Source organism: Biomphalaria glabrata, chromosome 5, assembly GCF_947242115.1.
Source record: "Biomphalaria glabrata chromosome 5, xgBioGlab47.1, whole genome shotgun sequence".
Lineage (NCBI taxonomy): Eukaryota > Metazoa > Mollusca > Gastropoda > Planorbidae > Biomphalaria > Biomphalaria glabrata.
In genome coordinates this window covers 35,537,001-35,561,883 of record NC_074715.1, presented here as the reverse complement: position 1 = coordinate 35,561,883, position 24,883 = coordinate 35,537,001, and the positions used below count along the sequence as shown (strand labels likewise).

Sequence of the window (24,883 nt, the reverse complement as noted above, 5' to 3'; positions counted from 1 at the left end):
GTGCTTGGGTTAGATTTCCTCGCATTACACAAAGAACTGATAATTCCATTCAACGGTGGTCGACCTGCATTTCATGTCTGCTCGCTCAATGCTGTTAAGGTAGAGGCACCACAATTGTTTGCAAATTTATCCCCTGATTGCAGACCTATTGCTACTAAATCTCGTCGTTACTCCTTCCAAGACACACAATTTATTAAAGCTGAAGTTGAGAAATTGATACGAAACGGTATCATTGAACCTTCCAAATCACCTTGGAGAGCTCAAGTCCTTGTCACGACCAATGAGCGGCACAAAAAGCGAATGGTCGTTGATTATAGCCAAACTATAAATAGATTTACTTACCTGGACGCATACCCCATGCCTAGAGTAGATGAAATGGTGGAGAAAATTTCCAGGTATGAAATCTTTAGCACATTGGATCTGGAGAGTGCTTATCACCAAATACCTATCCAACAGAGCGAAAAGAAATACACAGCCTTCGAAGCTTGTGGTAAACTCTACCAGTTTTGCAGAATACCCTTTGGGGTCACTAACGGTGTAGCTTGCTTCCAGAAAACCATAGACACTATTATAGAAAAAGAAAAGTTGTCTGACACGTTTGCCTATGTCGACAATGTAACAATATGTGGTACAGATGTAGACTCCCATAACAAAAATCTGTTGCATTTTCAGAAGGTAGCTCTGGAATACGGAATAACTTTCAACGAAAGTAAAAGTGTATTTGCTACTAAGAAGGTAAAGCTGCTTGGATATGAAATATCCAAAGGGCATTTGAAGCCGGAACCTGATAGATTTCAAGCTCTGAGAGATTTGCCACCTCCAAAAGATCTGAAGTCTCAGAAAAGGATTGTAGGACTTTTGGCATATTATGCTCACTGGATACCACATTTCTCCGACAAAATGTATCCTATAATGAAAAATCAAATTTTTCCTGTACCTACAGAAATAAAAACAGCGTTGGAAGACTTGAAAGAAGAATTGCAGAAAGCAGCAATTTTCACCATAAAGTATGACCATCCTCTAATTGTGGAAACTGACGCTTCTGACATTGCAGTAGCTGCCACTTTAAATCAGGAGGGAAGACCTATTGCATTCTTCTCTAGAACTCTTTCACCTACTGAAAGGCATCAATCTGTCATAGAGAAAGAAGCCACTGCAATAATTGAAGCCATACGCAAATGGAAGCATTATTTGTGTGGCAATCATTTTACCCTTATTACGGACCAGCGGTCTATTTCATACATATTTAAAGACACTCATGACAAGAAAATTAAAAACGATAAGATACAAAGGTGGAAATTGGAACTGGCAAGCTTCAAGTTTGATATACAGTATAGACCTGGGAACGCCAACACAGCAGCAGACACCTTGTCTAGGGGGCACTGTGCAACCATGACGAAACAAAGTAGCCTGAAGACGTACCATGACTACCTGTGTCATCCAGGTGTCACTAGACTTCTACATTATGTCAGGTCAAAGAACTTACCCTTCTCGGTTGAAGAGGTCAGACAGACCATTCAACAATGCAGAACCGCAATTCTATAAGGAATTTGCAGGTACGCTCATTAAGGCCACACAGCCGTTTGAAAGAATAAGTGTTGACTTTAAAGGTCCTTTGCCATCAGCTACTCGCACCAAGTATTTGTTAACAATGATTGACGAATATTCGCGGTTTCCATTCGCTTTTCCCTGTCCTGATATAACATCTAAGACAGTAATAAAGTGCTTCGACCAGTTATTTTTCCTCTTTGGAACACCCAGTTACATCCACTCTGATCGTGGCACATCATTTATGTCCACAGAAACTACAGAATATCTACATTCTAAGGGCATAGCCACTAGCAGGACAACGCCCTACAATGCCAAAGGAAATGGGCAAATAGAAAAGCTGAATAAAACATTGTGGCAGGCTATTTTATTAGCATTGGACTCAGGGAAGTTGGAACTATCACAGTGGGAATCTGTGTTGCCCCAGGCACTTCACTCAATTCGATCATTACTGTGTACTTCTACTAATGAAACTCCACACGAACGGATCTTCAAATTCAACAGAAGATCGCCAACGGGAACATCCTTGCCTACTTGGCTACAGAACCCAGGCAAAGTATTACTAAAATCCCCTGTAAGATCTTCAAAATTTGACCCATTGGTACAAGAGGTTGAACTTATTAGCTGCAATCCACAGTACGCCCATATACGATTTCCAAACGACCGGGAGGAGACAGTGTCGCTTAGGCACCTGGCGCCGAAGGAAAAATCCACAAACGACTATTTCGAACCAGAGAACTGTATTCTGCCTCAAGAGGTCGGTGACTCTTTGGATCTCTCACCAGGGAGTCGCTACGTGCCTGAAACTATCAGTAATTCACAGAGTCCCACCCCAATGATGTACAACCAGCCAGAAGTCAACAGTGACTCACAGGGGAGCCACCCAATGCCAGAGGCCAATATTGACTCGAGTCCCGTACAGGACAGTTACGACTTGCAAGGAGAAAAGTCTACGCCAGAGATACCTCCGGATCCTTCCCTTCATACGCATGGTTATAACCTAAGACCCAGAAAGAAATAAAGGAGGGGTGAATGGAGTGATCGTTAAATGAACTTGTGTGTTACCCGTGCTTGTAATCGTGCTAGTATTTGTAATCGTGTTCGCATTATCGTAGTCTGTGAATAGTGACCAGTCTGTACAGTGTTATTGTGTGTATCAGTCGTGTTTTATTGAAATAAAGCCTTGTTTCTAAGGTTATGAATTGACTTAGTATTTTACACTATGACATCATTTAAACTTACTAGTATGAGTGCAGGAATAACATTCTCTAAGATTTTGCCAATAACATGAAAACTGTAAGCATCATCCTGACGTAAGATATTTGCTCCCATAAATGTGAACACTGTCATCATATTGTGAAGAAGTAATCCCTAAAAAAGTAATACACAGTGGATATGACATGGTGAGTTGAGACTGTTCTAGTGCTACTAAACACCACATATAAGCATAAAAAAAAACCTGTACACACTGGGGCAATCTTGGCAGCAGTACTTAGTAACATCAGAGCTTGCTGATGTGTATGTGGATTATCAGAACTCCTAACACAGTTGACAATAAGCTCCATGTTTAGATGTTCTCCTTTCACTGAATCTAGCATATATAACATACAATGTAATAAATAATCAAATTGGAAGAGAGCCTAATATTATAAGCATGTAGAGCTTTTAAAAATGATATTACATTTGGTAAGCTAGTTTTCAGAATAAAATGATTGTTGAAAGATTTATAAAACTTAAAAAGTCATGTTCCAACTTACCAGTATTATCATTTTCTTCACTATGTTTTTGATGACGAGAACAAATAAAGTTGATAGTACCAAGAATTAGTTGCTTGAAGTACTCTCCAGAGCCTTTATGTTCTAATTCTAAAACTCTACAAAGGCAAATATGAATTCTACATTCAGAGTTAATTAAAAAAAGAAATGTATATTACAACTAAAGAATAAATATGACTACAAAATGTATGTTTCCTACTTTCATAAATATTCTTGCATTACCTGCCAAGTACTTGAAAAGCTGCTGGAATGAGTGGCACAGCATTACTGATTTTCTTTTTAATTTGAATCATCTCAAAAAGAAGAACAATACGTTTCCAGTGTAATTTGTCAAATTCTGAGTTCTCATCTGACCCTGATGCTTGTCTATGAAATTAATAAATTAAATAAATTAAAATTAAACATTAAAAAAATCCCCACTAGAAAACTAATCACGGATATGTTTATTTATTTTTATATTCAATATATTCCATATTAAAAGACCAATACTTATTAATACTCTCTAAAGATTGTAAAATTGTTATCTTACAACTTTTGTTTCTTTGCCTCACGAATAGTTCCAGGAGAAGATGTTGTAAGGACTGTCTTCAGTTCTTCTATTACTATCACTGAGTCAAGAGTCATCTGAGCATTAAAAAATATAATAATTACATGAAGTTTAACAAAAAAATACCCCCCCCCCCCCACTAAATGGTTCTACAATTTTCCCTTTCTCTACACATACTTACATGTTTCACCACTTTCTTACAGAGTCTTCCCACCTCAGGGTTAGAGGTTGTACTCAGCACTGTCAGCAGTTCTGTAAATATAGCTTGACGTGAAGACAGAGGAACAGCTGCCAGAAATGGGCCACTTAGCTGAAAGTATTAAACATGATTTGGTTTGGTGAGTTACTTTTTCTGAATTTTTTTTTTAAAGCTAATCAACACATATTGCTCATTAATCCAATAAAACTGAATTTAGTTGCAACTTGATAAACAATGAGGAATTCACTTCATGTCAGATAAGATTCAGATAAAGCATTAGTCAGCTTCTTGGAATGAAAAGGGAAGGAGGACAATAGAAGTCATCTTTCTTTGAAGGTCAATTTGTTTCAATCACAAAGGCATGTGATGCAGTTTTTGTAGGAGTTCTGGAGCCAGTTACTACCAAACATTCATTATGCAAGTAGTTTATGTCTAGACTTGTCTTATAAGCTTTTCAGAGAACTTTCAATGACATCGAACTACTCATAGAATATTTTTAAAAATTCACCTGTTTCAGTAGCAACATTTGAACTGTGTCACCAGATTCCTTGATTTTAAAAGAACTTTTCAGAGCTTTTAGTAAAGTCTGCAGGCATTCAGATTTCTCTCCAATACATCCAGCCACATTACTAGTGAAACGTTTTATTAGAAGAGACACCAGTTCTTTTTGTTCCACACTTAGATCAACAGTTTTGTGTTCATGTGAAAGATTTGATTTTTCCATTAAATCTAATAGGTTCTTTAGCACAGGTATTAAAGGCTCAAAACTCTCCTGGGTTAAAAAAAAAATATATAAATTTTAAAAATGTTACAATATCAATTTTCCCATACAAAAATACCAAAAAATATTTAAAACACATATTGAATTGAACTGTGTGATCAAGCATTAATTTGTAAAAGAAACTGTTTGTTGGTAGATTCCATTAATTTTCTGTTGAGCACCAAAGTAAACTGCTAGCTAGTTAGAGCACAACATATTTAATATAAGGTAAGCCTGTGTGAAATTTAATTGATATTTATAATGGAAATGTACTTAAAAAAACAATGCATTTTTGACAGGATTTATAATGCTAAAATTCTGTACACCTATTGGCTGTAATATGTTCATATTGGCTGGTCAACAGTGTAAAATGTTATATGATCACCCTCTCTAATTTGTAAGGACTATTTGATTTAAAGGTTAATGGTGGCCAAAGTTGCTTTTTTTGTCATTTATATCAAGCTTTATATCAAATTGCTTGGAAATATTCAATCATGATACACCAATGTTTTTGAAAAATAAACATTTCAATATCTTGAGCTTTGATTCATTTAAAAGCTTTAGGTATTCTGATTGAGAACAAATTATGTTAGTGTGAGTAAGCTTATACACTGTAAAAAAAAAAGTTATGAGAGACTTACAACTGTATCAAGTCTTGACAAAATAGCCAACAGTCCACATTTGATACTACAAGGTGTAGTATCTGAAATAAGCTTCATAAAGAAATCAACACATTCTAGATGTACAGGGAGAGCACTGCTTGTTCTCTTACGCTTCTTAGCAGGGGACTCACAAGATGCCAACTCTCCTTCTAAAATATTTGTCAAAACCTGAACAAATATAATGAATTAGTTGAAAGAGATTGAAATGTTTTTGGTCAACTTATCCAACATAGCAACATAAGCTACATTTACATTTGAAGAACTTTAGTTATCGGAAACAGAAATTCTAACTATTTCTAAGAAGAAACTGAGTACTTTCTAAGCATGAGCTGTTAGTGAAAAAAAAAAACAACTTACTTGTGACAAAAACTCATTGTCTTTAGTCACTTCCTGCTTGTACTTTAAAAGATTTCCAGAGAACCAAAGTAAGTGTGAACTCGCAGATGCTGTTTTAGTCAATAATTCTAACATGTTTACAGCCATTTCCCGAACTTTCTCAAACTGGCTTGACAGCAAAATAAGAAGACATGGTAGAACTGAAAAAAAAACAACAGAAACTTAATATTAAATGTATCAATACTAAAAGTAAAAACAGCAATGATGTACATAAAACAATATCATAGAATCTATATTTACTCTGATAAAAGTGTAAGTGGATGATATCATGAATTTGTGTAGAAGCTTGTTGACAAAAAAAAAGGTTATTAGTTTAGTTTGAGAAGGGGCAAAAATTGCTTTAATGAAAAAAAAATGCTTTAATGACTAACCAATCAATGGCTAAAAAGTAAGTTTCACTGATAAATGAGTTGATTATACGGTTTATCTGGACAAGAACTGAGTTAAGTGGCTACTATTTCTAACTAGAACTAAGCTAGAAAAAGATACTACAGGTACACAAATCATTCTAGGGAAATGAAATGTAGAGGACTGTTGATCTTGACTAAACTTGTATTAATGTGAGACATTCAACTGTGACTAGTTCATTCCAAAAGACCGAGCTATAAACTAACCTGGTAAACATTTGGTCAACAATGTTTCTTTTTCATGGGCAGAGAGAGATTTCAGAAACACTTGACTAAACTGTAAGGTTTCAGCTTTAAACTTAGTGCTCACTCCTTGATTGTCAGAAGCCATCCAAACCATGCACAAAAACTTGAGCATATCCTTGGGATCTCGAAGTAACTAAACAAAAAAGAATTATTATAAACTAAAGCCCAGTACAAAGAAAAAGAGACTGGCAAGAGACTTGATTTGTGCAGCTGCAGATATGCCTACATCCCTGGAAACAAGAATTTTTAAAGACAAATGTGTATTTTCCTAAATATAATAAAAAGAAATTTATTCACGAACAACTGAAATCAATAAAATCATTCAAGCATGTAATGCAGCAATACAGAAAATGAACATAGCATAAGTTATTGAGACACAATTAGTCTTTGTCATAGATTTTTCTGGAATATGTCAGTTAGTGTCAGAGGTGCACCTAACAATAATTTATGGTGATAATGCATCTAGTGTTTTATTCCTGATTCCATAATAGCATCAACAGAAAATTCATTCAAAAGAATGAGAATCTTTGTAATTTTTGCTTTAAAGCATATGTAATAGTTTGATAGGCTGGATCAGTGACCTCCATTTCTGACAAAGTAGTTTTGTTGATAGGTAATTTTATTTACAGGATATGCTGACACTGGGGATATTTTATCCCATTTTGAAAGAATTAGCTTTTTCTTACTTTTTTTCAGACCATTCCTTGCAGTGTGCAATGAAAGCTTTGGCATCCTCCACACTCACTCTTCAGAAAAATTGTAAAGATTTTTGTTCAGACATATAATCCTAATTAGTCATTGAGCTTGTTTCTACCATAGCAGCTGGCTGGTAGGTGTTTTATAAAACTGTCAAACAGAGGTGTTGAAGGCGCAGTGGCTGAGTGGTAAAGCTATTGGCTTTCAAACTGGTGGTCACGGGTTCGAATCCTGGGATTTTTTATTTTGGCATCTTTGGGCGCTTCTGAGTCCACCCAGCTCTAATGGGTACCTGACATTTGTTGGGGAAAAGTAAAGATGGTTGGTTGTTGTGCTGGCCACAGGACACCCTCGTTAAGTATGACCTTTACATCATCTGCCCTATAGATCAAAAGGTCTGAAAGGTAACTTGACTTTGACTTTAGAGTGGATGGTATCAAGAATGCTTTTTTTTTCTGCTTCTCTTTTGCTAGCACACTTGGCGTTGAATGTCTCTAATTTCAATCTTTTAATTTAGGATTTCATAAGTAATGAAACCAAGCTCAGTCACAAGTGACTATAGCAGTAGCTTTAGATCTCCTGCAGGAGATACTTTCTGCCATTTTAGATAAATAAATGTATTTGAGCATTTTGGTATTAATTTGTGAACTAAATAAATATGATGTGTACTAGTAGGCATCTCTACTACAGCTGTCAAAGTTAATTAGGCTCTATGTTACCTGTTGCAAATGAGCTATATTTGTCTTAGCCAGCTCGTGGGGTACACTTTTCTTTTGATTTAACAGCTCAAACATAAGACTGAAGATAATAACAATGGTCTGAAGCCAATTGGATTCCACGCTTGTTTGGCCAGTCGACAACATCCAAAAATTGGCATCTAAATATTGTAAATATAAAACAAAATGTTTATTATTCTGATAATAACTTAATTCAGGATTATTTAAGAGTATACCACCATTTAGTACTTACAGTCAAAAGTGCATATTTTTGATATATAAAAAACAATAACCCAGACAAACCTTTGAGAGATAATAGTACAGATTTCATGGCCAGTTTGTCCAGTAAAGGAACAAAGAATGACATGGGAATGTGATCCTGTGACACAATGACACTCAAACATTGGGATAGGCTGATGGCACTCACATTGTCATTCTTGACTAGTATGATGTGCTAGAACAATAACATTGAAATGAAACATTTTGTAAGGGTAATCTATTACTTTGTACAACACATTGCATACATTTTATAATACACTATTGGCCATATAGAAATGTATAAAGAATTATGTCTAATGAACATAGCTACATTGTCTACAAATTTAATTAGTGTCACGCTTGCAGGTGTGGTGGATGAGTGGTAAAGTGCTTGGCTTCCAAACCTGTTTGGAATCCCGGTGAAGACTGGGATTTTTTATTTCGGAATCTTTAAGGTGTCTCTGAGTCCACCTAGCTCTAATGGGTACCTGACATTAGTTGGGGGTAAAGTAAAGATGGTTGTTCGTTGTGCTGGCCACATAACACTCTTGTTAACCGTGAGCCACAGAAACAGATGAACATTACATCATCTGCCCCTATAGATCACAAGGTCTGATGGGGAACTTACTTAGTGTCAGGCTTAACAGTATACTTAGTCGAAAGTAAGTTTAAGTAGGTCAAAAAGAAAAAAAATTACTTTCTTGAAGACCAGTGAATGTTCTGGTAAAGACCTTGACCAGATGTTTTCTAAAAAAGTACACTGGCCAGCAGGAAAGCGTCAATGCTTTCTGGAAAGGTCTCTTTAAAAGACTATAAGAGAGCTATGTTCAGTTCATAATCAGTAAAGCTACATTATTGTCAGTTAATAGTAGAAATATTTATATAGTTTTTTGAGGTCACTGTGATTTCAAATACATCTCAATGCATTGGCTTGATATTCTTTATTTATGGATTGACTTTGAAAGGGTTGAACTTCAATCAACTCAATACAGATATTTATCAGAATTCAGAATGTATCAAAATTGTGTCACTGCAGAACAAATGAGCATCATTTTTATTTTGCAGGACGAATCCCCCAAATGGATAACAATAAGCATACATTTTATGTTATTTTTCTGTGTACAAAACAATGTCAACATTTGTGTCTACAGACCTTGTTGAGAGTTAAATCTGAGATGAAAAAGGCTGTCAACCTCTGAAGACTAGATTTCACCAGTTGGTTGGTCACAGTTTGGATCAAATGTTCACAGACACATAAAATAATGAAGGCAGCTGTTCTTAGGTTGGAGCTAACATGAAGATTTGTATACAGAGTCTCCACCTTTACAAATAAACACACCAATTAATGACAAGACAAACAGTAAGGTTGAAATGAGAAGTCATGAATAAGTTAAGCATAAGTAAATAATTTGTACATAGTGGTATACAACTGTTAAATGCATCTTTGAATATATGTTACATTGGTTTCCACTTTTCTCAAGTAAATAAATCCACTACTAAATACACATAATTGTTTTGTTATTTACAACAATTTACTAACACTTAGTAAGGACAATAATAGAAGCAGAACTACTAGCACTTAGTAGGAAATAAATAAATTCAGATTTTTGTATATAGCAAAACACTTCTCAAGTCACCTGAACATCTTAACAAGAAAGTAATAAATGCATAATTACAAATTTGTCTGGTGGCATGTTTCCTTTAATGATGTAAGATGTCAGCGCATCTATCAGTTTAACAAACAAACTAGCCATATCATCAGCACTTGCAATTTTCTGGTTTAAACAAGGTTGCCAATCTGAGACAAAGCAAAATATTTTCATCAGTTCAAGAAAACTAAGTTTTTCATTTATATTTGCACAAATAACCTCTACAAAATACTCACGTTTCTTAAGATGGATGAGCAGACTGTGCCTTCCTGCAAGGGATGAGTTCAGAATATTCTGGAGAAGCTCCATATCTTCCACTTCTGCTGGTAGAAAATAGGACATAATGATTCCAGTAATTTCAATTTCGTCTGCCACATTGTCAGGTAAGTAGCACAGGGCCTTGATAGTAATATCTCTAACTGTGTTCCTATTAAAGACACACATTTAAATACAAAAGTTAAAAAAAAATATTAAAAAATACAAAAAATAAAAACCTTAAAATAATCATTCTACAATTTGCTTACTTTTCAGAGCCAATATTTTGAAGTTTCTTCAATAAAGTTTGATACAAAAAAACTTTATCTTCAAATAACTCCCAAAGACCCTGAGGAAACAAAAAATGACATGTATTGAATGAACACAGTTTAATAGTTAACACTGCGGACTGAATGATAACAACTTTAGTCATCTCATTTTAAAATTGTTGAGATAATTCAACTAAAATTCAAACTAACCAATGGGTTGTTTAACACAGCAGCAACAACTGTAGGATCTGTATCCTGTAGCCTCAATGCCAATGCAGATTGAACACTAGCTTTATCATCCAACTAGTTCAAAAAAAGTAAAAATAAATATTTTTTTTAATGTTAAAGAATTGTAAGAGTGAGTATTTAGATTTCTTTATACTATGTCAATTTATTTAGAAGGATTGTTTGTATATTTTACAAGTCAAGCTTGTGCAATTAAATTATTTAATATTGTAAATTGGAACTGTGTTCTGTGTGCTCTATACAAGAGACTCTCATTATTCTTGAGTGTTTAGTGTCAGTAGATCCCATCTATGATATTTGGTAGAAATTTTGAGTTGTCTGGTTAAAATTTGAGGAGAATCCCTAGAGAATTTAAGGGAAACTGTTTTTAAAAGGAGATTTGAATAGCACTATGAACCCTAAAAAGTAGAAGAGTAGGAGAAAACTATAACTGATCAGTTACCAAGTTAACATCCTGGAGCAACCTTTCTACAGCTTGCTTTCTCACAATGCTGTGTCTATGGTATAGACAGATTATTAAGTTAGATGTTGGGTCTGTGTTCAGATCCTGCTGAGCTGAAGTAGCTGATTTTTCTAAAAGATTTCTAATCACTTCTTGCATCTCAGGATCATCTGCATTGTCAGCTGCTTCCTGTATAATACTCTCTACAATAGTTGAAAATCTTGAGGAAATGAAGGCAAGAAAAAAAAAAGTTATTTGTTGTTTTATTTCTATGTGCTTTAATTAACAAATCATTATTTGCCACTTCCAATGCCTTTAATGGAATAGCAAAATAATGAGAACATGGAAATGGGCAGAGAGGCAAACTATCCCATCACTTTCATTTTCTTCATATTTGCAATTCATTATTTAAAACCTATTTCCTAATTTAAGTATAAACAAATTCTTTAAATTTTAAATCACTTCATTACTAATCATGTAAACTGCTTAAAAAAACAACCAACCTGTTTTCTAAAATTCTGAATAATCTAAAAGGAGCATCTACTTGATAATCCTCTACCTCCATTGATGAGCCTGATCTTTGTTGTACAAACCAAGTTAGTAATACTCTGTTACAAAAAAATTGCATTTTATTTCATTAAAATTATAAACATTTGAAAATGAAGAGTTCATCATAGAAGATCAATACAACTAAGTTGACTCAAAAATTAGTTACCTAAATATGACAATGATTACATCCTTTTCCATTGTCATTGTTGTAAGCATTTCAATGAGCAGTGACATTGGCGAGGCCTGTGATACATCCTCATTATCTTCTGGATTACTGTCACTAGTTAAAGCATTGACACTCACTTCCTTAAGAGCTTTTTTGGTCAGGGCTTGCATGAATGGACAAAGGAAAGGCTCAATCTTAGCTTCACTGTCTAAACCAGCCAGTATTGGCTTCAGCGAAGCATGTCTGCATAAATACTTGAAAGCTCTAAACAAAAAAAAACATAAGTATGGCTTAACAAGTACTCATAAAGAAAACTTACAAAATTTTCTCTTGTAAATAGAAATCATGCATTTGATTGGTGACAGTATTCTATAACTCCCAGATCTTTCATTACATGTAGGCTCAACAGGATTTATAAAATCTGATTTTACATGTCAGTAGGAGTCGACAGATCTATACAGTAAGCAAAAGAAAGATGTCTACTTACTTTTTAGGTATTCTAGTGATATTTTGTCTTTGATACATGATTGTAAGGACAGTCACAGCATTCTTTAAAAGGCTTGGTTCAACATTCTAGGAGAAAAAAACAAAAACTTAATCAATAAAAATATGGTATCACATACTATAATCATATATTATTATAATTCCTCCCTATTACTACCAAATTGAAATGTATTATTTACCTTTGCTATGACATTGACCAGAGATTCAAGCAATGTATTGGCCAAAGAGGTCTGTGCCACAATTTGAACCAGTATCATGTAGGAGGACATCACTAGCTCAGGTAGCTGCTGTGACTTAAGACCAACTGTGATAGCCGGCAGTAAGGTGGAGAGCATTGTTTCGGAAGGAGGCCCCATCTGCAAAGTACCTGTAATAATTTGGGTGTAGAACAAAACTACTCTTTGCAAATGTCGAGCTGATGGGTTGCCTTCATCATCTGTATTGGCCTGGCAATAAAAAGCGCACTTTTAATTTAGCAAAAAACTATAAGCTTTGAATATTTTTATTTTGAACCATAGCTGTAATTTACTACTTAAAAAAAAAAATACTAGTTTGTCCATGTATTGCTAAAAACCTAACCTCAATATGTTTCTGTAGCATGTTGCAAATAAATCCTAAAAAACCTTTGACAGACTTGCAATGTTGAATAAGAGTCTGTCTGGGCAAGAAGCTTCCACCTTTCTGGAAAATTGAATGTAAAAAAAAAAATAAAAAAAAAACAACTATTATTTAAAAGCCATAGGTCTTCTTTTCATGTTAATTTTAGTTAGATCACAATATGAACATTAAAAAGTACATTTAGGTTCATACCTTTACAGGTTCAAGCCATTTCCATTTGATACACTCATTGCTATTCATTTTCAGTAGACGCAGAGCCATAACAAATGGTTGCTGGTCATGATAAGGTAGCACACTCATCATCAAAACATCGACATTGCGTAGGTGAACATTATATCTTAAGAATAAAATATTCATAACAGACTATCTAAACCAAAATAAAACAAATAGTTAAAAGAAAATAATTAGAAGCGTTGTAGTATTAACCCTTAAGGCGCGTGTGGTAGTTAGTGTCCATTGTTTATGCACTCATTGTAAAACGGCTCAGCACTTGAAGGGTTAATAAAGCAGTTCCATGCTGATAACTATACTTCTACATCAATGATTTCCAAACATTTTTGGGTCACACATGGAATTCCAAAAAAATTAATTGTGTGGTGTTGCTATGAAGAAGTAAAGGACATGATTTCAACTCATTTTAGTTACCAAATTAAAATTCTGAACAGCAAATAAAATGTTTAAAACCTAAAACTGGAATAGATTCGAATAATAATGATGTCACTTGATCTCAACCCAGTGACTTGAACTAGATGATGTTAAATATAATATAATAAAGCACTAGTACTTTATAGCTGTTTTAACTGGGCAGCTAAAGGGCGCCTGAGCTCTAATGGGTACCTGACATTAGTTGGGGAAAAGTAAAGGCGCTTGGTTGGTGTGCTGGCCACATGACACACTCATCATCTGTCCTATAGATCCCATGGTCTGAAAAGGGAACTTTATTTTTTTTATATTTTACTTACTTTATTATTCTAAATCCTTTTTTTTTTTTTTTCAAATAATTTTTTTTTTTAGTATTTATAGAGATTTTCAAACCATCAACATTTAACACCGTAAATATTTTTGCAGCCAGTGTGACACAATGACAATTCACTTTAATTATCCTCAATAAATATCAAGCACATATAAATTCAAACAGCCATCTCAGGTACAAAGCCTAACAGAATTTAAAATGCTGTACCTGTGAACCATCCATTCCATTGCTTTGTGAGCTTCTCGAAGCTGCATGTAGGGGGATAACATCAGAAGAAATGTATTGATGGTGTCATCCAGTTTTTTGTTGACGTCTGAAGTTTGTACATAACGCTGTAGGGTCTGTGAGGATGGGCTGAACAAGTTGTGTTCATATACCATGAACCTTGCATCTTTCTCTATCAACTGCTGGAGGCCATTAATACCTGGTTTTGTAATCACAACATTGATAAAATTTGAAGTGAATGAAATCTTAATTTACTCCTCATTTTTTTTTTTACTTTATGATTTGAATAAAATATACTAAAGTAATCTTTCTTTTGAGATAATGTTTTATTTTAGGCAAAGTGAGAGCAAACTTTGATAATTTTAAAATTAAAACATACTGAAAAGAAAATGAACCAAATCTTATTAATAACAACAATAATAAGACCATTATCTTCTGTTAAAAAAGCATACATATTAACATTTCACTAACCTATGTTATAGAAATGCTGTTTATCAAATTTAGCTGCTTCCCCCTCATCGTAAAGAAAAGAAGCTTGCTTCAGGTCACCACTGAGAAGTATTTGAGTTTCAGGGACTGCTAATTGTCTTAACTGGGCAGCTAAAGAAGTCATTTTCCTTTCTTTAAACTTTCTTGTGACTTGATACAATATCTGTCAATTTTAGACACATGCTACATCAACTAAATGCTCATCTTAAAAAAAGTGAGTTACAATTATAAACCCATGACTAGAAACTTAAAGAACTAAAAGATGTGTAACATATTCATCATTTTCAATTCAGGCAAAATTTTAAAATAATAAGCATTATAAATATAATGCTTTTTATAAAAATTAATTAATAATAAAAATTTACAATACTCTATTTAACTATATGTTTGCAAAAAACAGTACTACGCTCAAGGCTGAAAACATCTGAAAACAGATACCTAGTGTGAGATATCACTTCCTGACCCAGGAAACTACAGACCAGTATCACTAACCAGCATCACATGTAAAATCGTAAAACACATAATATGTAGCTACATCATAAACCACTTAGACAAACATAATGTCCTGAGGAAATATCTAATAGATCATGTGAAAGACAACTAATAAATTGATGATTTTTCATTTAGGTTTAGATAATAGTGAGCAAATAGATGCTGTCTTATTAGAATTTTAAAAGACTTTTGATAAAGTTCACCATCATAGTTTGCTTAAAAATTAAAATATTTTGGTATTTTTGGTCCATTGCATCAGTGGATTAAGGATTTTCTGATAGGGAGAGAACAAAATGTAATAATAAATGGCTCTAAATCAACACCAATAAACTTAAACTCGGGTGTACCTCAAGTAACAGTCTTAGGTCCACTTCTATTTTTAATTTACAGACATAAATGATTTACCAAATAGCATTAGTTCAGGAACAAAAGTCATTATTTTGCAGTCCATTGCATAATATATAGAACAATAAAAACAACACAAGACACAGATATTTTACAAAGAGAATTAGATGAATTACAGAAATAGGAATCAAATTGGAGCAGTATAATATATATATTATAAGATAAGATAGATATAATATCTTTGATCTTTAAATTCATTCTTAAAATAGCCGTAAAGGCTGTTAGGTTTAGTGACTGCCTAGTCCAGAGCTATGGTACAGTCATATATATATATATATAGATAGATCTAAAAGCATTCTAAAGGATAACCAACTCGAGAAAAAAAGTAACATTTTCATCTAGAAGCCTCTCCCTGTCCCAAAAAGTAAAAAGATGGTGTGTTTGACTGATTCTAACAAACTGGTCAGTGTAGGTGTAAGGCTAGTCTAAACTACATATAGTGATTGTAGTCAGTCATGACAAGACAGCCAAGAGATAATGTTTCTTGTGTGTTGAGTGGTCAGGTGAGAAAATACATACTGCTGTGGTTAGTCAAGCATGTAAATCTACTTTTAACACAAATTTTTTTTCTTTGCTTATGAGATCTAGATCTAACCGCATAGATGAAGATATGTTTCTTTTAGGAGAATGTAAACTTTACTGTATGGTTTTTCGTTATACAGCAAGTCAATAGATTAAATTGCAAATAAAAACAAAGAATATATATATATATATATTCATTATCTGTACAAATCAAAACACATATTAGTCATTAGTTATTAGAATGTATTAGATCTAGATCTACATAAAAAATGTCAAAAACATATGAGTTTCCTTTAATCTAAAATCTAAGATCTAGTAATATCTCTAGATTATTTCTAGATCTATTCCATATAATAATATAGAATATAGACATAGATAGAATTTAAAATTTTATAATATTTAGTTCTAGATCATATTGTTACGATATTCTCTCCTAATCAGGCCTTCTGTAAACACTGCTAAACACAACACAACACATCAAGAACTTGACAACTTTAATAAGGGTCAAATAAAACAGCCAATATGACACAATTGGCAACACAATTAACTACTACAAAGTTAGACTGTATATCACTTTACTAAACTCATAAACTCTACTGTCTCTTAGATTCCTAAACTCGTTTGTTTCACTGGAGGACTGCACCAGGACCAACTTCATGGTCGACTAACAGTCTCGGTCTCCGGTCTCAAACTGCCGCTTTCCTTTTACACTGTGTCTCCGGTCTGCGCAGGCTTATGATCAGATGACCATAACACAGGCGCTATTCAAGTGCAAAGTTAATGCCAGTACTGTCCCTTGCCTTTCAATATAACACGCTAAACTGTATTACTGGCCTGTGTCACATATGTCAGCTAATCACACAGTTAACCCTTTTGCATCGCGAACAGGGTTATAACAATATGATAGAATAGATCCAGAATAGATATTAATCATAATCATAGTAGATCTAATTACTGATACTTGTCAATCTTGATATTGATATCTAGACTAATCTAGTCTCTATAGTTCTAGAATCTATCTTAACTAACTAGATTCAAGTGCAAAGTTAATGCCAGTACTGTCCCTTGCCTTTCAATATAACACGCTAAACTGTATTACTGGCCTGTGTCACATATGTCAGCTAATCACACAGTTAACCCTTTTGCATCGCGAACAGGGTTATAACAATATGATAGAATAGATCCAGAATAGATATTAATCATAATCATAGTAGATCTAATTACTGATACTTGTCAATCTTGATATTGATATCTAGACTAATCTAGTCTCTATAGTTCTAGAATCTATCTTAACTAACTATTAATCATTAATGCTATAATTAGATCTATATAAAATTTATTAATAGTTACAATAGTTAGATCTAGATTAGTATCTTTAGACTTTAGATTAGTATAGAGTAGAGTATAGATCAATATAAAAAAAAATTAGATCTCAGAGATTATTCTAGATCTACTTGAGTCTAGATTAGTGACTAGATCTAGTCTCTAGTCATTCTAGTCAGTCTCAACTCTAGATCTAGAGATCTCGAGATAGTGTCGAATACAGCCCCGCCTCAGTGAAATGACTTGTCACTGTGAATCTACTATCATCTACCTTCTAATAATGATAATCTACTTGAGTACTAGAACTAGGTAGATCTAGAATCTAGATCTAATCACTAAATCTGGTAATCTACCTAGATTGTCCTAGATCTATAAGTATAAGAGTAATAAGACTATATATGATATATCTATCATTAGTATCATCTAGGCATTCTAGTACCTAGACGACCTAGAGTAGCCTAGAGGACCTAGCCGACCTAGGCTTAAAAAACTAGGCCTAGACCGGCCCTAGACTTAGACTGTACTACTTACTACTAGACTCCATATTTACTAGTCTTACTAGAGTAGTAAGTAGTAACTACTAAACTAAAGTAACTTAAGTTATTATTAAGTTAAACTAGACTAACTAGAGTGACGTAGACAAGTAGACGACCTACTCACCTAACTTACTAACTAACTACTGCTACTCAGAGACTACTCACCTAGCCTAGTGAGTAGTGACATACTCAGCTACTGCTGGTGAATCAGACAGTAACGGTAGTCACGGGTAGTGACGGTAGCCTGGCAGTGAGTAAGACTAAGTTAGTGACTTAGTGTAGTCGTCTTAGACTTAGATATCTACATCTAGTCAAGTTAGAATAAAGTCTTAGTCTTCTAAACTTTAGACTAAAGTGACTAAAAAATCTAGATAGATCTAGATTCTAGAAGTCTTAGTCTAGATTCTAGATAAATATTACTACTAAACTAGATAGTAGATCTATTATATTATTAAATTAAAGTCTAAAGAGGCTAAAGTCAGATTTAAAAGTGACTAAAGTTTAAAGATTTATTATTATTTATAGACTAGTATTAATATATTATTTTATTAGATAGAGTAGAGTCATAGACTAGTAACAAAATTATTATAGATTATGATTATCATTTATAGATCTAGATTATTCTAGATCTAGATAGTATAGTAGTTTATTTATTTCGGACATTCGCTGTTTTTTGTGGTCATTAAATAATTATTTTAATATGTATTATAAAACTAGCGCGCTGTATAATGTGCTTGTCCATTTTCCAATGATTTTGACCCAATTTCCTTCCATTTAGCTGTCTTTTTATGTACGAAAAACGAATTTCAAATTTGTTAGTCAGGTTGTTGTTTTTTCCTATGTTACCCGGATGACTTTACCTCTTCCTAGAGTTTTTTTGATTGGCTAAGTCTACACTAATGAGCCCGGCAATAATTATTCTGTTTTTGGAGCTAATTTATTTGCTTCATAAGCCAAGTTTTCTAATTCCATGCAAAAAAAAAATTAATACGTTGTCCGAATTAGATTACGATTTTCTTACCAAAATTTATTTCGGACAGCCAGTTTTGGACATCAATAAAAATGATCTTATATTGTATTTGTTCGTTTGTTGTTGTTTTTTTAAATAAAGAATAAATGGGCAAATGTTTGGAGTGAGCTTGGTACATTGAATGAAGTTAAATGCTTAGATCTAGACCTACTAGATAGATCTAGATTTATATAGAGAGAATATAGAGGATTCAGAATGGCTATCGTAACCTGTAGGGGCCTACTATACTACAAAAGATCATCTGTATTAGATCTAGAAATTTATTAAATTAATAAACAAAAAAAAACACAAACATTCAACAGACATCTAATCATGCAAACCCCAAACATTCAACACACATAAAATAAACAAACATAAAATAAGTCTAAAAGTCAGTGTAGAAGACACTATTCCAGTGACCTAATTTTGATAGAATAAGTGTGTTCATATTTTTATTTTTTGTGTTCGTATTCATGCATAGTTTGAAAACATCGTAATGATTTCCTGTGAGGGGCTATGCCTGGGGATCTTAAAATTTAGTTAATATTAATATAGAATTAAAATCCGAGTTTATTGATGCCTAAATATAGAGACTGTCCGAAATAAATTATGGTGTCCGGAATCAAATAATGTGGGTCAAATGTGTCAGAATTAAATGAAAACACACGGCCTCTTTGACCTTAAATATAATAAGTTGGATGAATAACAAATATAGGTTAGAGGTACAAATATAAGTAGTCATCCTTATTCTCCTTTAACTAAAGAAGATTTTGATAAGTCATTTTCTTTTCTATGTCAAACCATTGTAAAATAATGCGCTGTCAAAGTCAAAATTTCAAATTTGGGCCTATAGGTGTCCGAATAGCATAAAAACTTAATAAACTACTCTAGACCTAGATCATGATGTCAAAAAGATGTATAGTAGCTTCTTATATTAGGCACAGCTCATCAAAATCTCCTTTAAGAAACACGTCGCTTTTTTTGTTTATAATTAATTTGTTTTTATGTTTGGAGCTAAAAACGATGTTTCGGGACAGTGCATGTCCAATTTTAGATAAGTTCCTGTATTTTTGTTCCGCTTTTCCAAAGCAGATGGCAGTTTTTTAGATTCTCGGTAACCAAGTATGTAAAGCTATTGTTTAAACCTCCCCCGGCAATTCATACCCATATAAGGGATGAAGGCTATATTATGAGCCTGTTTGATCGTAGGCTGGTGGATCTATCAAAATAAGCTTCCAAACATCTTTAGAAAGACATTCCAATCACATTCATACTGTTAGCTGTTAAATAAAATTAAAAAAGGAGGTGTTTCAATGAATAATAATGAATTAAACACATTCTCCTATAGTGCACAAGGCAAAATCGTAATAAGAAATATTATTGGGATTAATAAATCTATGATTTTTTTCAATAAATTAATGTGACCTAGATCGAGATATCTAGAATATATAACTTATGAATGAAAGAAAAAGTGCGGGCTGCTAATTTGAAGCCAGAGACCATGCCCACTGCAGGTGATCACGCCAGGCGAGCGCTGGTGGTGAGGAGAGGTATACACTAAGCGTGTAGTGTCACAACCTATCATACAGGCAGTGGAGGGAAGGGGGAGAGAGTCATGAAAAGAATTATAAGCATCTATGGGAGGGAGGGGATGTAACAAAACGAACATCCAAATTATGAAAAGAAGAGGGTCCTTGGATGTGAATTAAAAGAAAGAGACAGAGAATACATGTAGCCTAGTTGAAAATATCATGATTGTTAAATTATAATAATTAATTTATAGATCTATGATTTATAGAGATTTATTTGTCTGTTTCTACACATAGATTATATAGGTAGGCATATATAGAGAGACAATATACTATAAATACATATTGCAGAAGTGAATCTACTTCTTTTAATACAATCTAAATAATTTTTAATTAACACAGATATAATTTATTAGCAATAACATAGTGGTGTTTCTTAACGGTGCTCGATGTGTGCTGAAGGAGAAAGCACAAAAACTGCGTTTATTACAGGAGCATGAAGTGACCTGATTTATTTTAAAATTAAATCTTGACTATGAGTGGTAATTCAAAGAAACACAGCTATTTTTATAGTCCTTTAGTTGCAGAATAAGAATCTGCTTTCAGTTTTTTTGTAAGTTAAACCGTCACCAAATAAAAAAATAAAATAAAAATTTGACCTAGTTCCCGAATACGGTGTGCCTAATATAAGAATCTACTATAGATTCTAGTTCTAGATCTAGATCTAGTATTTATACATTTATAGATCTAGATCTATCTAGAATTTATCTAGATCTATTTTTATTATTAATGAATATGCGCTTAAACCTTAATTGTGACACATTACCAGTACAGAAGTAGATCTATTCTTAATTCTGGTTTAATTTTAGATCTATAATAAAATTTCTTTTTGGTAGATGAAGACTTAATTTCGCCATGTGTATAAATGTGTATTAAAAACTAGAATTATTCAACGCTAGTAGTCTCCCTTGACGGAAAGGGATGAAATCGTGAAATAGTAACTTTGGCATTGAAGACCACATATAGTCTAGAGTCTAGAGCAGTGTTTCTCAAACTGTGTGCCGTCGAAGATTTGCTGGTGTGCCGCGAGAGGTTTCAGAACGCCACACGTGCAGCGTTGCACAGGTCTGCCTACTATTAAATTTTTATTTTAATAGGAATGACATCTCCATTTACAACGACCATCGCTCCATATTGACGGAAGTGGGTGTTAGCTATTCAGGTTATGGAATTGTGTAGGCCTACTATAAATATATTGTTACGTATCTCTCTATCCAGGCTCTCTGCAAACTGCACCTTACACCACCAACTTAAAGAACTTGACAACTCTGGGCTTCAAAATAACGTAATGGTTTAATGTCGATAAATAACAGCCAATACTGTACAATTGGCAGCACGTAACACAAGACTGTACAAATATCTATCCGCCGTATCAACTCGTGCACTGGTCTCTCTGTCTCGCCTTGGACTGGTACTAAGCCGTTGTAACGAACTGTAGATCGGGAAGTTGTGACTGACTGGTCTCTGATACCTTCGCTCTTTATATAGGGTCCCTACTGGCCTTCTCGAACCGGACAGAACGCCGCTCGACGTTTCTAGGTGGTCAGATGACTACAACTCTCGTGACGCTCCTGAGCTCTGTTCACAACGTCGATCCTTCCCGGACCGCCGTCGATCCTTCCCGAACCGCCGTGTTGACACTCGTCTCGGCTGACCATCGTAGCTCGTCACGGTTGACCGCTCGTCTAGGGCTGGCCTGGGGCGATTTGCGTCGGCTGACTACACACACACACCACTACCCCCATTTGTGCCACCACCAGGTTTATAACAATGTTATTATATATTATTATAAGGCTCAAATGTATGCCTCCTTAGCAGACGCACAACAGTTCTTGAATTGGTAACGATAATAATAAGCGATGTGTTTCATGTAAATTGGTGTATGCTACTAATAACAAATTATCAATAAGCATGATTCATTGTTATCCATGGAGAAATACGTTAGCAAGAATGAATCTGCGAAAGTGTCAAATGAAAAGCAAGGAACCAAACGAAGGTACAATGTACAATTCGTCACTCTTGTGCGTCAAGAAAATCCAAATGTATTAGTTGTTCACTGCATGATCCACATAGAGGCCCTTGCCTTCAAATCTTTGCCGAAAGATTTGATGTCTGTTCTGAACCAAGTGATTGAAGTTGTAAACTTCATAAAATCTCGACCTCTTGCATCCCGACGTTTCTCTCAGCTCTGTGAAGCAATGGATTCAGACTACAACGTTCGTTGGCTCTCCAGGGGGAAAAGTGTTAAAGCGTGTTGTCCAACTCAAGGTTGAGCTGATTTCATTCTTGGAGGCTGAAAAAAAAGACTTTGTATTTTCTATTCATGACGAGATCTGAGGTTAAGGCGACATTTCTCTCTTATTTATTTGACAAATTAAATTCATTGAATTTAAGTCTTCAAGGACCATCGGAAACCTTCATCACTGCATCCTCAAAACTGAAGACATTTGGTGAAAATTAGTCTTTGTGGCAAAGTAAGATCTTGAAAGGACTGCTTTCCTACTTACTATGAATGTGCTTCAAATAAAGAAATCACCCCCGAAATTCTGGACACATTGACACACCTGCAGTCAGCATTGCAGCATTACTTTCCAACAGTTAGGAGTAATGAATATGGATGGGTCAGCTATCCATTAGGAAACAATGAAGCTACAATCTGACAACTGAAGAAGCAGAACAGCTCATTGATTTAAAAAACGATTCAGTTCTTAAGACAAGTTTTGCCGAGAAAAGCCTGGATGTGTTTTTCAATTAACAAATTATATCCTGCAATCAGTTTAAAAGCAATTAAAATAATTCTTCCATTTGCATCTTCATTGTGAGTTTGGATTTTCAGCACTGTCTGAAATCAAGTCTAACAAAAGAGAAATGCTTACAATAGACGATGAAATGCGAGTTTGTTTGCCAACTCTGGAGTCTCGATTAGATCCCATTTGCTCTCAAAAACAAACACACCCTTCACATTAAATGTAATACTTAAAAACAGGTATAATTTGTTGTTATTTTTATTATAAAACAATTGTTGCTCTTCGTGGTGTGCCGCGATATTTTTGTAGTTTTTTTCCTGTGCCACCAGACAAAAAAGTTTGAGAAACACTGGTCTAAAGTATTAGATCTATAGAGAGTCTAATCTATCCTAGCCTAGACCTAGATCTAGAAACAAAAGATTCATATATTGTCATTGAAAAATAATGATGCAAAATTAGCCAGTATTCGGATTAAATCCTCGACATTCGCGTTATTTGCGCGATGCTCTAACAATTAACAACTTAGCTAACCACCCGCAATTAGCGCAATTCAATATCATGAATATGAATAAATTAAAATAAGTGCGAAATTTTTACTAGAATTTTTTTTAACCCGATTTTTTGGACTTGTGTACATAATGCAGAAGTATTAAAAAGCTATTTATTTGTAAAAAAAAATAAAATATTTATTGCCCTTTTAAGCACTACAGAATCCTATTTCTTATCTCTTTCATTGGTAGCACAAGTAATAAGTAAATGGAGTTTGACGCTTTTAGTGTCGAGGCAAATTGTGAATAAACACATGTAGCATATATATTATATAGACTAATAACAGCAGCACCTAAGTACTAAAATTATTTACAAATGTATTGATTTACCATACACATTGTGTTGTTGCACTTACCCTATGTTGTGCTCTAATCAACTTTAAATAGGCTACCCTCTTTCTGAATTATAATATATCTATATACTGTATGCACTTGTCCTCATCCCATTATTTGTAGGCATATTTTAGCAGCCGACTGACTTGATCTAGTACACCTTCAGACCCGTTCACAAAATTTCACAGTGAGCTTCTCTTTTAAATGTTTGCCCCCAGACTTTTGTTTCACACCGAAGACTTTTTTCAAGTCCTCTCTTGTGGCATTGCTAGTACATAAAATACCTTACTTTTGACAATTTAGTACAATATTTTTTTCTAATTCATCTTTGACCAAGGTTAGGACATTTTATCTTAATGCTCTAAATTTGATGCTCCAAAGCCTTTTTATGGAGCCAAATTCTAACAATGAAAAGGTTTCAGGGGTAAATCAAGATGAAAAATAAACAAAAGAGTCAGGTGCTACACACTAGCCGATTATGCAACACCTCTGATACCAAACCTAACAAGTTTCTTACCTACCTTTGAAATCATCTGCATTTAGAGGGGCAGGGTGGAGAGTTGTTATGCAGGCAGAACTTTCCAGCTATAGTCTCCATTCAAGGCTCTTAAAACAATTCATAACAAGCCTGATTTGTTTCTATAACTGGCAAGAGGCAGTGAGAAATATGTACCGTAGTGAGGGATTTGTTTGCAATTCATTGGCATTGCTCAATGTATCATGAAGATGAAAGGCAACCCTTTTCAAAACAAAAATTGATGAATTCTAAGCTTAATTTTTTAGT

The 24,883-nt window shown here is 34.1% G+C and overlaps 1 protein-coding gene across 2 annotated transcripts in view; it reads right to left on the bottom strand.

The window, feature by feature from the left end:
- Window positions 1–21,371, bottom strand: part of LOC106066020 (HEAT repeat-containing protein 1-like) — a 31,397-nt gene extending 10,026 nt beyond the window's left edge. The window contains exons 1-27 of one of the 2 annotated variants that reach the window (XM_013224996.2): window positions 21,238–21,371; window positions 14,578–14,758; window positions 14,089–14,305; window positions 13,101–13,245; window positions 12,870–12,971; window positions 12,470–12,736; window positions 12,274–12,359; window positions 11,787–12,050; window positions 11,575–11,679; window positions 11,072–11,291; window positions 10,594–10,686; window positions 10,384–10,463; window positions 10,096–10,286; window positions 9,887–10,008; window positions 9,364–9,531; window positions 8,256–8,406; window positions 7,956–8,113; window positions 6,502–6,673; window positions 5,849–6,027; window positions 5,471–5,659; window positions 4,578–4,841; window positions 4,052–4,180; window positions 3,853–3,947; window positions 3,546–3,689; window positions 3,306–3,421; window positions 3,018–3,139; window positions 2,791–2,919 (exon numbers count right to left, since the gene is read on the bottom strand). In XM_013224996.2, coding sequence (XP_013080450.2) covers window positions 2,791–2,919; window positions 3,018–3,139; window positions 3,306–3,421; window positions 3,546–3,689; window positions 3,853–3,947; window positions 4,052–4,180; window positions 4,578–4,841; window positions 5,471–5,659; window positions 5,849–6,027; window positions 6,502–6,673; window positions 7,956–8,113; window positions 8,256–8,406; window positions 9,364–9,531; window positions 9,887–10,008; window positions 10,096–10,286; window positions 10,384–10,463; window positions 10,594–10,686; window positions 11,072–11,291; window positions 11,575–11,679; window positions 11,787–12,050; window positions 12,274–12,359; window positions 12,470–12,736; window positions 12,870–12,971; window positions 13,101–13,245; window positions 14,089–14,305; window positions 14,578–14,719 — 4,050 coding nt within the window. In that variant the 5' untranslated portion in view covers window positions 14,720–14,758; window positions 21,238–21,371. Of the gene's footprint in view, window positions 1–2,790; window positions 2,920–3,017; window positions 3,140–3,305; window positions 3,422–3,545; window positions 3,690–3,852; window positions 3,948–4,051; window positions 4,181–4,577; window positions 4,842–5,470; window positions 5,660–5,848; window positions 6,028–6,501; window positions 6,674–7,955; window positions 8,114–8,255; window positions 8,407–9,363; window positions 9,532–9,886; window positions 10,009–10,095; window positions 10,287–10,383; window positions 10,464–10,593; window positions 10,687–11,071; window positions 11,292–11,574; window positions 11,680–11,786; window positions 12,051–12,273; window positions 12,360–12,469; window positions 12,737–12,869; window positions 12,972–13,100; window positions 13,246–14,088; window positions 14,306–14,577; window positions 14,759–16,598; window positions 16,842–21,237 lie in introns of those variants that run through there. The other variant, XM_056029933.1, reaches the window with a different exon arrangement.
- Window positions 21,372–24,883: the final 3,512 nt, after the last annotated feature.